Consider the following 14,048-nt stretch of genomic DNA (forward strand, 5'->3'; position numbering starts at 1 on the left):
TCGGAAGTTGGACGGGCAAGATAGGTAGCAAGTCGTCAACGGCATCGAGCCGCTGAAGCATGGATGTACTAGCAGTGCGTCGACTGGTGACGAGGACTTGTTTCTGCCGGTGCGGGTCAAGGAGCGTGTAGGGAGTCTGATCGGACAGACTTGGTGGAATTCAATGTCGCAAAGGTGCTGGAGTTGAGACGACGCAGCGGATAACGCAACACCTTATAGACGACTGAGTTTATCAGCACACGATGCAGTAGAGAGGAACGTAAGCGCGGACGAATGGTGTCGCACCTTGCATCTTCAAACCAAAGTGTGTGAGGTGAGAGAGAAACAGGTATTACCCGCACGCTGTATCCGTAGGTATTCTGTATGTCTGCAGTAGTGTGTATATTCGTAGTGGAGGTGGACGAACTGGAGGAATGAGCTTTCGGTCTCGGCGACCCTGACCAAGCTGGATGTTCGGCTCTTCCCCAAGCCTGCCCTGCCCTGCCCAGCGCCAAGCAGCTAGGTAAGGTAAACCGCCCCCGCTTCCCTCTGGTGCTTCCATTCCAAGTGCAACCTTTCCGGGAAGGCACCCAACCTGGCACTTTCCCAGCTCGCCAGTCCCCAAGCAAGCTGAGAACCCCTGTCTTGAAGCTCCAGTAGCCAATCCCGCTGGTTTGGCTCGACAGGGATCGCTGCCCTGAGGTGCTGTACGCAGCTCCCCCGCCCGACTTCAGCGACCAGTCACAGCCCAATGCAGCATTTCCCCCAGCTGAAATCTGCTGAGGTAATGGCGAGTATTACGTCGTTATCCGCTTTCTCTCTTTCTCCTGCACCATGGACACCAGGAAGCTGGTTGACAGCTTGCAAAGTGCCCGAAGAGAGGCCTCATTGCGATTGCTTTACTCCGTACTGCCCGAGAATTCATCCAAAAGATACCTTACCTTACCTTATCCAAAGAAAAGAAGGGAGGTGTGGTTACTGGAAATCTTGGTCTTAGCCAAGCAACTCGAGGTACCTTTACGGTTTAGCATCGCACCTTGCCTGACGGTTAAACCCCCCACCCCCTGCTCTGCTCGTCTCGCTTTTCTGGTGCCATGAACCGGTTGGAGCTGCAGTCGTAATCTTGCAATGTCCCAGTCGCACTTGCACTTGCACTCACTTTCCTGCATTAAGGTAAGGTAGGTTCCAGTTGGTCAAAAAACTTGTACATGGCACTTGTACACTCTGCACCACCTTCCATTGATGCCCACCCCATCGATCGGCCTGTTGTTCCGTCCGGGCAGTCTCTCCAACTTCCAACTGTCCCCAAACGCACCAAGTACTGCGTACCGGCTACCCAATCCATGCCACGGCGTAGCCGCTAGCGAACCTGACGTATCTGTGCCAAATTCCCAATCCAACCTTCACCTTTCTGATTCTCCATCCACTTCATCACTGCCACCTTTGCCTTGCCCTCCCTCCTCCACCTTGGCTTCGTGGCTTCGTGGCTTCCCGCCTTCTGTCTTTCTTCTACCGAATCTTGTTCTACTTCGTGCCGCCCTCCACATTTTCTTCACTAAGCTATCTTAGTATTCCAACTACTGGCCGACCAGCCACAGTCCGCCCACTCTCCATTCACTCCCTCCTTTTCCCCTGTCGCCGATCTACTTCTCTCTTCTCGTCTCTTTTTAGTCCGAGACCCTCCCTGAGACCCTCCTCGCGTCCCTTCTCCAATTTGTTACTTGTTCACTCTCTCCCCTCCAAACTCCAATTCCAACGAGGCCACCGGTCTACCTCGTCCATCGCAAGAGCTACAATTGCATGCGTCGACACAGCATCGGAAGCTGATCGCCTGGCTAATTGACTCGGTCATCCCACACTAAGCTGCTCCGCGCGGCGCCCCAGAGCTTGACAAGATGGCTTCCGCACTCGAGAAGAACGAGCTCAAGGTCCAGGGTGTCGTCGAGGCTGCCCAGGATCCCGAATCCAACGTTTCCGCAGACGACGCTCAGAAGAAGATAGTCGAAGAGTCCAAGAAGGCTGGCATCACCGCCTTCACCTTCGACCCCGATGCGAGCCCTGAAGAGAAGCGCCGCCAAGCTGCAGCTGTGAGTCGCGCGACCGAGTTCCCCACCACATCATTGAATTGAGCCGAACTGACACGTCTCTTGCTTGCTAGGCCGTTCCCGCAGGCTTTCATTCCCAGCGAACCAAGGGCATTTCAGTCGTAACCGACGTGGCTGATTCGAGCGCTCCCGTTACCGATCTTCCACCCCCGACTAAAGAAGGCGTCATCGAATTGCCCAAGGACAAGGACGGAAACACGATCAAGACCAACGATCCCCAAAGCCACGACGAAGAACCATACACGAGAACTGGTTGGGCCCCGAGGTTCGGCTGGCCCGCTGACGACCTCCATGATGCGGCAAGTCTCCTAGATCACTCGACCTGGCTCGAAAGTAACATCCCGGATAAATTCTATGGAGACTGGTACCATAATGCCGCCATCATTGCCTTTGCCTGTATCTCCTCATGGCTCGTTGCTGTTTTGGGCGGAGGCCTTGGCTGGGTCTTCATTCTCATGGCTGTCTGCTCAACGTACTACCGGACTTCTATTCGCCGAGTCAGGCGCAACTTTCGCGACGACATCAACAGAGAACTTTCGCTGAAGAAACTTGAGACTGAAACTGAGTCGCTCGAGTGGATCAATTCCTTCATGCTCAAGTTCTGGCCTATCTATCAACCCGTTCTGGCACAAACCATCATCAACTCTGTTGACCAGGTTCTCAGTGGTGCTACCCCCGCCTTCCTGGACAGCTTGAAGCTCAAGACGTTCACGCTCGGCTCAAAGCCTCCACGAATGGAGCACGTAAAGACGTATCCCAAAGCTGGGGATGACACCGTCATCATGGATTGGAAGTTTAGCTTCACTCCCAACGACACGGCGGACATGACCTCCAAACAAATCAAAAACAAGATCAACCCAAAGGTTGTTCTTGAGATTCGAGTCGGAAAGGCCATGATTAGCAAAGGCCTGGACGTGATTGTTGAGGACATGTCCTTTTCTGGCATCATGCAACTCAAGATTAAGCTACAAATCCCTTTCCCTCACATTGAAAAGGTGGAGATGTGCTTTCTGGAAAAGCCCACGATTGATTACGTCTGCAAACCTCTCGGTGGTGAGACGTTCGGATTCGACATTAACTTCATTCCTGGACTCGAATCTTTCATCCTCGAGCAGATCCACGGCAACCTGGCTCCCATGATGTACTCTCCCAACGTGTTCCCCATTGAAGTAGCCAAGATGCTGGCTGGAACCCCGGTTGACCAGGCTATCGGCGTGGTTGCTGTTACTCTCCATGGCGCTCAGGGCCTCAAGAACCCGGACAACTTTTCTGGTTCGCCCGATCCGTATGCCGCCTTGACCTTGAATCGCCGCCAGCAGCTTGCCCGCACAAAGCACGTCAAGGACACCGGAAACCCGCGCTGGAACGAGACTCACTACATCATCATCACTTCTTTCAACGACTCTTTGGATATCCAAGTATTCGACTACAATGACTTCAGAAAACACAAGGAGTTGGGCGTGGCATCATTTGCCCTCGATCAAGTCGAGGAACTGGCTGTTCACGAGAACGAAGTCCTTGAAGTCATTGCAGACGGCAAGGCTCGAGGTCAGCTCTCCTGCGATATCAGATTCTTCCCAGTCATGGAGCCCAAGAAGCTGGAAGACGGCAGCTTGGAGCCTCCGCCGGACTCCAACACGGGAATTCTCAGATTCACAGTGGAGCAGGCTAAGGATTTGGATGGCACCAAGAGTCTTGTCGGTCTTCTCAATCCCTACGCTACTCTGCATCTCAACGGTCGAGACGTCCACTCTACAAAGAAGCTTAAGAGAACCAATAACCCGATCTGGGATAATGGCTCGAAGGAGATGTTGATTACTGACAAGAAGAACGCTAAACTCGGAGTCACGATCAAAGACGACCGCGATCTTACTGGCGACCAGGTCATCGGCAAGTACCAGATCAAGCTTGAGGACATGCTAGAGTGCATGGGCAAGAGCCAGGAGTGGTTCCATCTCTCTGGCGTTGCGACCGGTCGCGTGAAGATGATGGCTCAATGGAAGCCGGTTGCTCTTTCTGGTGTAGTTGGTGGAACGGGAGGTTACGTCACCCCGGTTGGTGTTATGCGTTTCCACTTCAAGAACGCAAAGGATCTTCGCAACTTCGAGACTCTCGGCAAATCCGACCCCTACGTGCGTGTTCTTCTCTCCGGCATTGAGAAGGCTCGCACAGTTACCCACAAGAATACCCTTGATCCCGACTTTGATGAGGTTCTCTACGTTCCAGTCCACTCGGCTCGCGAGCGCCTTACGCTCGAAGTCATGGACTCTGAGAAGATGGGCAAGGATCGTAGTCTTGGTTTGATTGAAGTATTCGCTGGCGACTACATCTCGCAAGCTGAGAACGGCGAGTACAACGTTCACGATCAGAAGAAAACGTTCCAGGGAGGCCTGCAGCTTCATGGCAAGGGCATCGCAAAGGGTGTTCTGACCTACACTGTATCCTTTTTCCCTTGTCTCAATGTTGCCGACCCTGAAGACGAGGAGGAAGAGGCTGAGGCGGCTGCAGCTGCGAAGGCGATTGAGGATGCTCCGCGATCGTCAGAGGCCGGTAAATTCAGCAGCTCCATGGAGAAGAAGACCGAAGAGAAGAAGGACGGAGCCGAGTTGGAAATCAGCCCGCCAAAGACACCAGTCACTCCTGTCTCACCTACTATGCCCAGGAAATCCAAGGACGAGAGCGGCCCGCCTAAGATCCGGCTGTCCCCTCAGGAGCTTCTGAAGTATGAGTCTGGTCTCTTGATCTTCAAGCTCATGGAAGCAGAGATGCCTGAGCACAACACACACTTGGAAGTGTGGGTCGACGACATGGCATTCCCTTCGTATACTTCGTCTGCCGCCAAGCACAAGAAGCACGCATTTGATGAAATCGGCGATTGTTTCATCCGAGAGCTCGACTTCTCTCGTCTTACACTCAAGGTCCGTGAGAAGGGCGACAAGGTCGAGGGCAGCGACAAGGACAAGGACCACACCATCGCCAAGCTGCAGGGAAACACTTTGGACACGCTGAAGCAGTGCCTGGTGAGTTTCTCCATCTCCTAGAAACATGACAAATTACTAACTAGCTCTAGAACAACCCCACGACTCTCAAGTTGAAAGACAAGGAAAACCGGCCCAGCAGTGTCAAGGTCAGCCTCAAGTATATTCCCGTCAAGATGCAGCTGGATCCGAGCGAAAGTATCAACAACATGGGTACCCTCCGCGTCGATGTTTTGGATGCCCAAGACCTCCCGTCAGCCGACTCAAATGGCAAGAGCGACCCTTACTGCAAGTTTGAGCTCAATGGCGAGGATGTGTACAAGACTAAGGTTCAGAAGAAGACGCTGCACCCTGCTTGGAACGAATTCTTTGAGGTTCCCGTCCCATCGAGAACGGCTGCCAAGTTCAAGGTCACTGTGTGGGACTACGATTTTGCCGACAAGCCCGACTTCCTTGGAGCTGCCGACATCAACCTGGAGCAGCTGGATCCCTTTAGACCTAGTGAGAGTCGACTGATTCTGGATGGAAAGTCGGGCACAGTCAGATTGAGGATGCTTTTCCGGCCCTCGTATGTCACTCGTACTCGCCAAGGTACCTCTACCTTTTCCGGAACATTCGCGGCGCCTGGAAGAATCGTCACTGGCATCGCTGGCGCACCCATCAAAGTTGGCAGCACCGTTGGTCACGGTGTGGGCAAAGGTGCTTCGTTCCTCAAGCGTGGTTTGTTTTCCAGAAAGGAGGATGACGCAGAAGGTGCATCGTCTAGCTTCAACGACATCCCGACCATTGTCGAGAATGGAGGCAGCCCTCCTGGACCGACACCTGGCCTGGGACTTAAGCGAGCTACAGGATTCTCCACATCGGATGGGAGTGAATCCCCCGATACGCGACCGGGCACCTCCAATGGCTCTACACTAGGGGGTCACGCGCGTAAACAGAGCAACGGGGCCGCTTCTGTTCACAGCTTGAACCCAGGTTCTCCTGGCTCAGGAAGCGCCTCTTTCACTGTCGTGTCTGCCACGGGATTCCCTCCCTCAACCGACTTGTACATCACCATCAACCAGTTGACGCCCAAGCCCAAGGCAATTGGCAAGACCAAGCACCATAAGGACGCCACTGGTTTCTTCCGATTCAACGAGACTTTCAAAACCACATGCACACCCGATACCCAATTCAAGATCGAGGCCAAGGGCGAGCACACCCTCAGGAGCGATGACGACCTGGGGGAAGCCCTTTACTTCGTTGATGAAACTGGAACTGGAGCTGAGAAGGAGATCAAGGTTGGAAGCGGAACGGTCATTATAAAGAGTACCTTCGTCGCATCAGCCAGCACCTTGGATCCTGACAGCCCTAAGTCGATTGTTCGCCGCAGCTTCATGAGCAAGCGTGAGAGTCGCAGCAGAGAGGGAACACCGAGCTAATTGATTTGGTTCCAGTTCGTGTGTCGAACCTCGTTTCTGGACTGTAACTGTTTTTCTTACACGTCCTTTTCCTTTGATAACAAAAAGCTTTTTGAACTCTTTCAGATACCTTGGATGTTGCCCAACAAGCTGGCGATTACCATCCACTAATGAGTCTTTCCATTTTAGCTTCTCACTTTATTTTGTACTGGAGGGCGTAGCCGGAGGTTTTGGGCAGACGGTCGGATAGGGCGTGGACGGGGGGTAGAGAGAACAGGGCAAATAGGTCCATAGCTTCTTGTACCTAAGTTAAGATGCAATTCAAGCTATCCAATGTCACTGAGCCAGCTCCATACGCTTTTATGCTACATCAGCCTCAAAACCTTGTACCGTGTCTTCATATTCGAATTCAGATCAAACATCAGAAATCTCTCTTTATTATCTTTCGCTTCCTGTAAAGTAGGGACTCAGCCAGCCGACCTAGAACGTTTCCTCAGAGACTCGAACAACGGGCAGCGGGACGGCGAAAAGAGCCACCGTAGCCGAGAAATTTTCAGTGGACCCCGAGTGCATTGTGGCTCGCGCGCGCATCTTTGGCTCACTACTTGCCTGCAGGTACTCTTCTAAGCTCTACGAAATCCCAAATACCAAACAATCATTTCCTTCACTAGGCACCCATTGGAGCTCAACCGACCTCTTCCCTAGCTCCAGAACCCTCGATCGACGCCTTCGAACTACCCTCTTCACGCGACTTTGCAACAACTCTGACTTTCCCGGGCCGAAAGCCCTCCCATTGCCCAAGATGATGCACCCTTCACGACAAGCCTACGTCGAGGAGGCAATGGACGAGGACCGAGGTATCGCGCTGGAGGACGTCCCCGTCGACCACGACTACGAGATTCCCTCCGCATTTGCCGGCGCCGCGCCTGAGAAAACGTCGGCCGTCCTGGCGCAGATGGAGAGGAAGAAGCTGGCGGCGAGTATCGCGGTGCCCACGGACGACAACCGGGTGCGCACAAGGCTCAGAGAGATGGGCGAGCCGGTCACGCTCTTTGGCGAGGGCAAGCCCGAACGCAGAGACCGCCTCCGGAACCTGCTGGTTACCCAGCTGCTGGCCAACCAGCAGGAGATGGATGGCATCGAGAACGGCGACATCACAATGGAGGACGCCGAGGACGAGGACGAGGACGAGCAGGACGAGGAGTTTTACACACCCGGCGGCCAGGCCCTGCTGCAGGCGCGCATCGATATCGCAAAGTATTCCTTGCCGAGGGCGCGGCGGCGGGTGCAGTTTCAAAAGGCCGAGTCTACGATCCCGTTGCGTACACACGTCAAGTTCCGGAAACAGATCAAGGAGAAGCTGGATGGTTTCGAGCTCCAGGGCAGTCAGACGGCCGGCGAGAGACACGTCAGCATGACGAGATTATCGCCAAACGGAGAGCTCGTTGCCGTGGGAAACTGGGGCGGAGCGCTCAAGCTCATTGAGATCCCGAGCATGGAGGCCAAGATGAATCTCCGAGGACACACACAAAAGATTAGCGGTATCTCATGGTACCCGGGGTCCATGCTACCCGAGGCCAACGTATCACCCGACACGGTGAACCTTGCTTCCGGCGGAGCTGAGGGCTTGGTCCACCTGTGGTCTCTGAACAAAGATACCCCCCTTTCGACCCTGACGGGCCACGGCGGCAGGGTATCCCGCGTCGAGTTCCACCCTTCCGGCCGGTATCTGGCATCGGCCTCAGACGACACGACGTGGAGGCTCTGGGACGTGGAAACGACGGCGGAGCTGCTGCTGCAAGAGGGCCATTCCAGGGGCGTCTACGCCGTCAGCTTCAACGCCGACGGCTCCCTCCTGGCTAGCGCGGGCCTGGACAGCATCGGCCGCATCTGGGATCTGCGGTCCGGCAGGACGGTCATGATTCTCGACGAGCATATCCAGCCCATCTACGCGCTCGACTGGGGCTCCGACGGCCACAGGGTGCTGTCGGGTTCGGCCGACGGCTGGGTAAAGTGCTGGGACGTGCGCAAGGTGCAGCGGACGGCGAACCTCGGCGCGCACGCCAAGGCCGTCTCGGACGTGCGGTGGTTCCGGGGCCTGGACGACCCGATTGACGGCCACCCGCCTGGCCCCGACGAAAAGGGCGCGCAGCAGCCCAAGAAGGCGGGCACGTTTTTCGTCTCTGGCGGGTTCGACGCAAAGATTAAAATCTTCTCGGCCGACAACTGGGGGTTGGTGCAGACGCTCAGCGGACACTCTGGGCCGGTTGCCAGTGTTGATGTGAGCAGGGACGGCAAGTGGATTGTCAGCGGTGGCCACGACCGGACGGTCAAGCTCTGGGGCCGGAATGATGGTGAGGGAGTATAAGGGAGATGTTTTTTTTGGGTGTTAAAGATGGAGGGAGAGACCGACTCCTGTAGAACAATAAGATACCCCCTTCCAAGTTCAGTCAACTCGCCAACTCCCATCGAACCGGATTTTAAAGCATCGCCTCGGATGGTTCATGAAGAAGAAACATCTATAACCTCGCCTTGGGCAACCCACCAACCCCATCAGACGCCCCCCGAACCCTCCCAAGAACCTCATCCATCACATCCCCCAACGCCCTCATCGCGCCCTCCCCAACCTGGTGATGCAATACGACCCTCTTCCCATCCAACTTGATCCCCCTCCGCCTCCCAGCCTCATTCCACCGCTCCAAACCCACCCCGCAACCCCGGAGATCCAACCAGACCATATTCGTCTCGACAGGCTTCAGCAGCACTCCGCCCTGGGAAACCCACATCCTCCCAACCTCAGCCGCCATCGCCCGGCTCCTCCCCAACACGCCCCTCACATCCCGACTACCCGGGCCAAAATTCTCGACAACGGCCTGCCGCGCCGCGGCGGCGAGGACGCCGGCCTGTCTCATCCCGCCGCCTATACTCTTGCGTATCCTCCGCAGCCGCTTGATCAGCTCCGACGAACCGAGGACCATGGCGCCCATCGGCGCGGCGAGGTTCTTGCTGAAATCCAGCGTCAGGACGTCGCAGCACCGGCCGAATTCTTCCAGGGTGCCCGCGCCCGCGGAAACGGCTTCCCAGAGCCGCGCGCCGTCCATGTGTACGCTGATCCCCCTCTCCCTAGTCCACTCTCTGATCCTCCGCAGCTCCGCGAGTGGCACGACGACGCCGGAGGACGTGTTCTCGATGCTCACCACCCGCGTGGGGCATTTATGCACGTCATCCGTCACGACGGCGTGCTTCTCGATGTCTTCCACCGTCAGGTACAACCCGTTGCGCGGGCGGATGCCCTGGACCATGGCGCCCGAGAGGTGCGCTACGCCGCCGGCTTCCCAGTGGATTATGTGCGCGGAAGCGTCGGCGAGGACGGCGTGGGGCGGTTGGGTTAGGAGGGCGCGGAGGGCGAGTTGGTTTGCCATTGTGCCGGTGAGGACGAAGGCGGCGGCGGCGTGGCCGCAGGTTTTCGCGAGGGAGGTTTCGAAGGCGGTGGTTGTGGCGTCTTCTGCGTAGACGTCGTCGGAGAGAGTTGTTTGGGATATCGCGGTTAGCATTGTTAGAGAGGGGGTTGTTATTACGTCGCCTGGAGGGGAAGGTTAGTGGACTTTCTCTCTCTCTCTCTCTCTCTCTCTCCCGCGCGAGATGAGTATTCGGGTGTTTGGGAAAGGAACAAAGACGAGGATGAGGGTTTTGCATGGGCTGGCGTTAGAAAGGAGGACTGGGAGGAAAAAGGGGTTCGACTCACTCCTGAAGTCGAACGCAGCGCCGGTTTCTTGGGGTGAGCCCCATAGGATAGGGGTATTCTCGTCGTCGGGCATCATGGCGAGGGATCTCGCGGTGTTTTAGCTGTCAAAGGATGGTGTATATTTACTAGTTGAGTTTAAACCACGGTAGGTTTCTAGAGCAGATCCGATATGAAATCTACTAAACTCAAGGCAAAGCCGTGATGCGACCAGGAGCCAGGCGACGCGGCAGTTTGGCGGTTGCATTCATGTGTCCGGATCTCGAGGGATTGTATTAATAACGATGCCGTTCATGTCTAGACGACTCATTTCGGCAGGATTGGAGATGTCATCACGAGACACCTACGTCTAGGTCTGCTGTCGCCTTACATTTTGAGCCGAGGAGTGGAAGACCACCCTTATCCGATCACATCGTGGCGTTTCTAGAAGGATTGTGATTGAGGCTGTCCTCTGTCAGCCGCGCGCTCGGGAGGGGCCTCTAGATGAGAAAGGGCAATGTGCATGTATGTAAGTGAGAGATGTCATGCAGTCAGCTCAGGGCCCAGCGCAATCACGACGCCTCAAGTCTGTCAAATCAGCGATATAACCACCCTCAAGAGGAAACGAGAGAAGGCTAGTGAACAAACTAGGTCAGCTCAACAGGTCGATTCTAGAAGGTATGCTCGATATGCCTCGGGCTCGGCTCCAGCCCCAAGTAGATCATTGAGGTTCAATGCCGTGATGTGTATCAGTGATTGGACCGTTGACGCGACGTCGGTTTCCAAGTGCTTACGGCAAATGTAACCCGTCTAGGATCTCACATGCAGCAAATAGTCTGCTTCTCCTTTTGATCCTTTAATCCCCATGGCTTTCACTTTGGTGATTTGTGGCAGCATTCACGATCTGCGATTGGTGCTCTCACGGTTTCCTTGGGAGAACCTAGAGGCTGAGCTTTTTTTCTCGTCTGCTTTCGCCTCTTCTGAGTTAGCTGGGCATTTGTTGGCATTGTAGGATTGATATTGAACATGTTTGTGACTAAGAATATGAGAGAAGGAGCAAGGCTGTTCTCTTGGATTCATGACGATTCAATTCTTTCTTGCGGAGTCAACGATGCCCTGTCGTCGATCAGCGGTGTGGGATATAAGCCGGTAGCCGGAAGCACAACGCAGACCCCAAAGAAAGGGGAGAGAGGCAGACGATGGTACTCTACTGGCGTCTGGTCCACGATTCTCCTCTTCAAACATATTCCTTTTTCCCAGTCCTTTCCTTATACCCACCTACCTAGACTATGCTCACCTCTCATCTCTAACGTTCATCCACTCGTCCCCTTTCCCCCTCCCACCATACGCCGGACGTCCCCAGCCATGGTCCTAGAGAGCCTCGACACCCAGGAGCCGACGGGGCCCGCCGATGTCAAAGCCCTTGCCGTCGCCGCCGTCTCCTCCTGCGCCGTCGTCGAGGACTCGAAGACGGACACGTATACGGATGAGAACGCCATCCTGGCGAGGTACGGACTCGAGAGGCGCGCCGACGGCTTCGTCAATTGGCAGCGGGACTGTGCCATGCACCCGCGGAACTGGACTACCAGGCGGAAGACCTTTGATACCACGGTCATCATTCTGTTTGAGCTGTACACGTGAGAGAGAGCCTTTTTTCTTCTTTTTTGTATATGCTTTCCGTAGCTGACAGGTTGAAAAGTACAATTATAAGCACAACTGGAGTATGTGATCACACCACCTTACCTTGTCTTATATTGCCTACTCCCCATCCCTATCGAACCCTACCGAGATGATCTATATTGCGGCAGGAACCGAGCAGCGTGGGGGTGTTCGTTGCTACACCAAAGTCCCATATGCCTGCCTTACACAACACCATCAACCTACCCATCAGATACAGAGACAAAGACCGAATGATATGCTAACAAGGCTCCTACACAGGCCGTCGCCGCAACCGAGGCGGCTCCAGACTATGGTCTCAGTCGTCAGGTATCTCTGGTGGGCTTCACCCTCATGTGAGCTTCTCTCTCTCCCTCCTTCCCAGTTCTTCTAGAGAAGCAGTCCTGACAGCCAACACTAAAAGGTACCAGCTCGGTCAAGCAATAGGCGGCTTCCTCATCCCCCCCTTTTCCGAGCTCTTTGGCCGCCGCCTCCCCTACCTCATCTCTTGCGCCGCTTTCTGCCTCGCGAGCCTCCTCACCGGCCTAGTCCACGACCCGGCAGCCGTCTCCGCAGGCCGTTTCGCGGCGGGGCTCGCCTCGGCCGTGCCGTCTGTCGTCATCGCCGGCAGCGTGGAAGACATGTTCAACACGAAGCAACGGGTCTGGATCATTGTCCTCTGGAACGCGGGGACGACCGTCGGGCTGTGCTTCGGCCCCGTCTACGCCGCGTATATTTCGCAAGCGGTCGGGTGGCGGTGGATCTTCCACAGCGCGGCCGTCGTGACGGCGGTGCTGTTCCTGGCCATGTTTGGGATCAGGGAGAGCCGGCCTAGTATCCTGCTGGGGGCCATTATCAAAAAGATCCAGAGGGAGAGGACTACGACGGTGCGGGAACTGGCGTGGCATAACCCGGACGAGGCGCGCAACTGGCGGGCCCTGGTCCGGATCAGCGTTCTTCGACCGGGCAAGATCTTGCTCACGGAGCCGTTGGTCGTTATGGTGGCGCTCATCTCGGCGTCGTCGTGGGGCATGATTTACCTTTTTACCGAGTCGCTTACCGTTGTCTACGTCTCGCTCGGGTTCACCAAGACGCAGGCGTCGCTACCGTTCCTGGCCATCGCCGTCGGCGTCGTTTTCACGTTCCTCCCTCGTCTGTGGGATATGAAGGTCGTCCGAGACCGCCAACGGAAGCAGATTCCCATTCAGCCGTGAGTCTACTCATGTATCCCTCCCATCCGTCCATCGAGATCTCTCGAGGCTAACCTCCCTTGACCAGAGAGGACAAAATCATCGGCTTTGCGTTCGCCGCCCCGGCACTCGCCATCGGGCTGGCGTGGTTCGCGTGGACGGTCCCACCCCTGGTGCCGGGCGTCCACTGGGCGGTGCCCACGGCGTCGCTCGTGCTCGTGGGCTTCGCGGTCAACGAGACGGCGCACACTTTGAGCGGCTACCTGGCGGACTCGTACCTGCTCTACTCGGCGTCGGCGTTCTCGGGTCTCGCGCTCGTGCGGGCCGTCGCGTCGGGGCTGATGCCGCTCGTGGCGCACGAGATGTACGCCGGGCTGAACGCCAACTACGCGGGCACGATACTGGCGGGGCTGGCGGCCGCGTTCTGCGTGACGCCGTGGGTGTTTTTCCGGTTCAGCAAGAGGTTGAGACAGAGGAGCCCGTTTGCGCGGTTTAGCCTGGAGACGCATTACCTGACCAACGTGGAGGAGAATTAATAGATCAGGTGCGATTTTCAAAAAGCCATGAAGAGAGGTGAAGCGTCGTCTTGATGCCTGGCAAAATCACAGTTTGGGCTTAGTCAATCGGCGTTGACGTGACCATCGAGGAGGGAAGATCGTCGTCGGCCGAGTTTCGACAGGGTTGGGTGCGGTGGATGGCGCACCTTATTCGGTGGGAACCAGTGGGGAAGGCGTTCGTGGTTGCTGCGACGAACATGTGTTTGCGGTGTTTTGGTTGACTCCAGAAAATGAGGTTGATCATACAGCCCATGAACTGTACGTTTCCTGACAGGAAATCATCAATGCCAATAACCAGTCGCCTAACGTTCAAGTGAGGCCTGGATATCTTCTGGTTGTCCGGAATAAGGTACCTATGCTCAGCTAGCCATTGTCAACTCAAAGTGAGACAGAATGCTCGGGCCAGTGTAGCATGCATTCTGCATAACCCGGCAAAGCCACAGGGGAGTCTCGATCTTGTCC

The 14,048-nt window shown here is 55.7% G+C and overlaps 4 protein-coding genes across 4 annotated transcripts; 3 read left to right on the top strand and 1 right to left on the bottom strand.

The window, feature by feature from the left end:
• Positions 1–1,193: 1,193 nt before the first annotated feature.
• Positions 1,194–6,741, top strand: HER10_EVM0000344 (C2 domain-containing protein). The gene is made up of 3 exons (XM_035470129.1): positions 1,194–2,066; positions 2,138–5,104; positions 5,155–6,741. The coding sequence occupies exons 1-3, from the start codon at positions 1,875–1,877 to the stop codon at positions 6,481–6,483; spliced, it is 4,488 nt and encodes a 1,495-aa protein (XP_035334569.1). The 5' UTR covers positions 1,194–1,874; the 3' UTR covers positions 6,484–6,741.
• A 523-nt stretch (positions 6,742–7,264) lies between these two features.
• Positions 7,265–8,830, top strand: HER10_EVM0001758 (WD domain-containing protein; the record flags this gene model as incomplete). Its single annotated transcript, XM_035471493.1, has 1 exon — positions 7,265–8,830. One exon carries the CDS (start codon positions 7,265–7,267, stop codon positions 8,828–8,830), a length of 1,566 nt encoding a protein of 521 aa, XP_035334673.1.
• Positions 8,831–8,981: 151 nt separating this feature from the next.
• HER10_EVM0012005 (beta-eliminating lyase) lies at positions 8,982–10,280 on the bottom strand (the record flags this gene model as incomplete). The annotated part of the gene is made up of 2 exons (XM_035481410.1): positions 8,982–10,045; positions 10,208–10,280. The coding sequence occupies 2 exons, from the start codon at positions 10,278–10,280 to the stop codon at positions 8,982–8,984; spliced, it is 1,137 nt and encodes a 378-aa protein (XP_035335417.1).
• A 1,268-nt stretch (positions 10,281–11,548) lies between these two features.
• On the top strand, positions 11,549–13,565 carry HER10_EVM0009156 (major facilitator superfamily transporter; the record flags this gene model as incomplete). Its single annotated transcript, XM_035478655.1, has 5 exons — positions 11,549–11,820; positions 11,883–11,904; positions 12,122–12,195; positions 12,264–13,049; positions 13,118–13,565. 5 exons carry the CDS (start codon positions 11,549–11,551, stop codon positions 13,563–13,565), a joined length of 1,602 nt encoding a protein of 533 aa, XP_035335215.1.
• Between the last annotated feature and the right edge of the window lie 483 nt (positions 13,566–14,048).

This window comes from Colletotrichum scovillei, assembly GCF_011075155.1.
Source record: "Colletotrichum scovillei strain TJNH1 chromosome Unknown Contig00004, whole genome shotgun sequence".
Taxonomy (NCBI): Eukaryota; Fungi; Ascomycota; class Sordariomycetes; order Glomerellales; family Glomerellaceae; genus Colletotrichum; species Colletotrichum scovillei.

Excerpts from the sequence above, each read along its gene's own strand:
- HER10_EVM0000344 (XM_035470129.1), top strand. The coding sequence starts at position 1,875 with ATGGCTTCCGCACTCGAGAAGAACGAGCTCAAGGTCCAGGGTGTCGTC. Across the intron at positions 2,067-2,137 it reads AGCGCCGCCAAGCTGCAGCT|GCCGTTCCCGCAGGCTTTCA; the intron begins GTGAGTCGCGCG and ends CTTGCTTGCTAG. Across the intron at positions 5,105-5,154 it reads ACACGCTGAAGCAGTGCCTG|AACAACCCCACGACTCTCAA; the intron begins GTGAGTTTCTCC and ends AACTAGCTCTAG.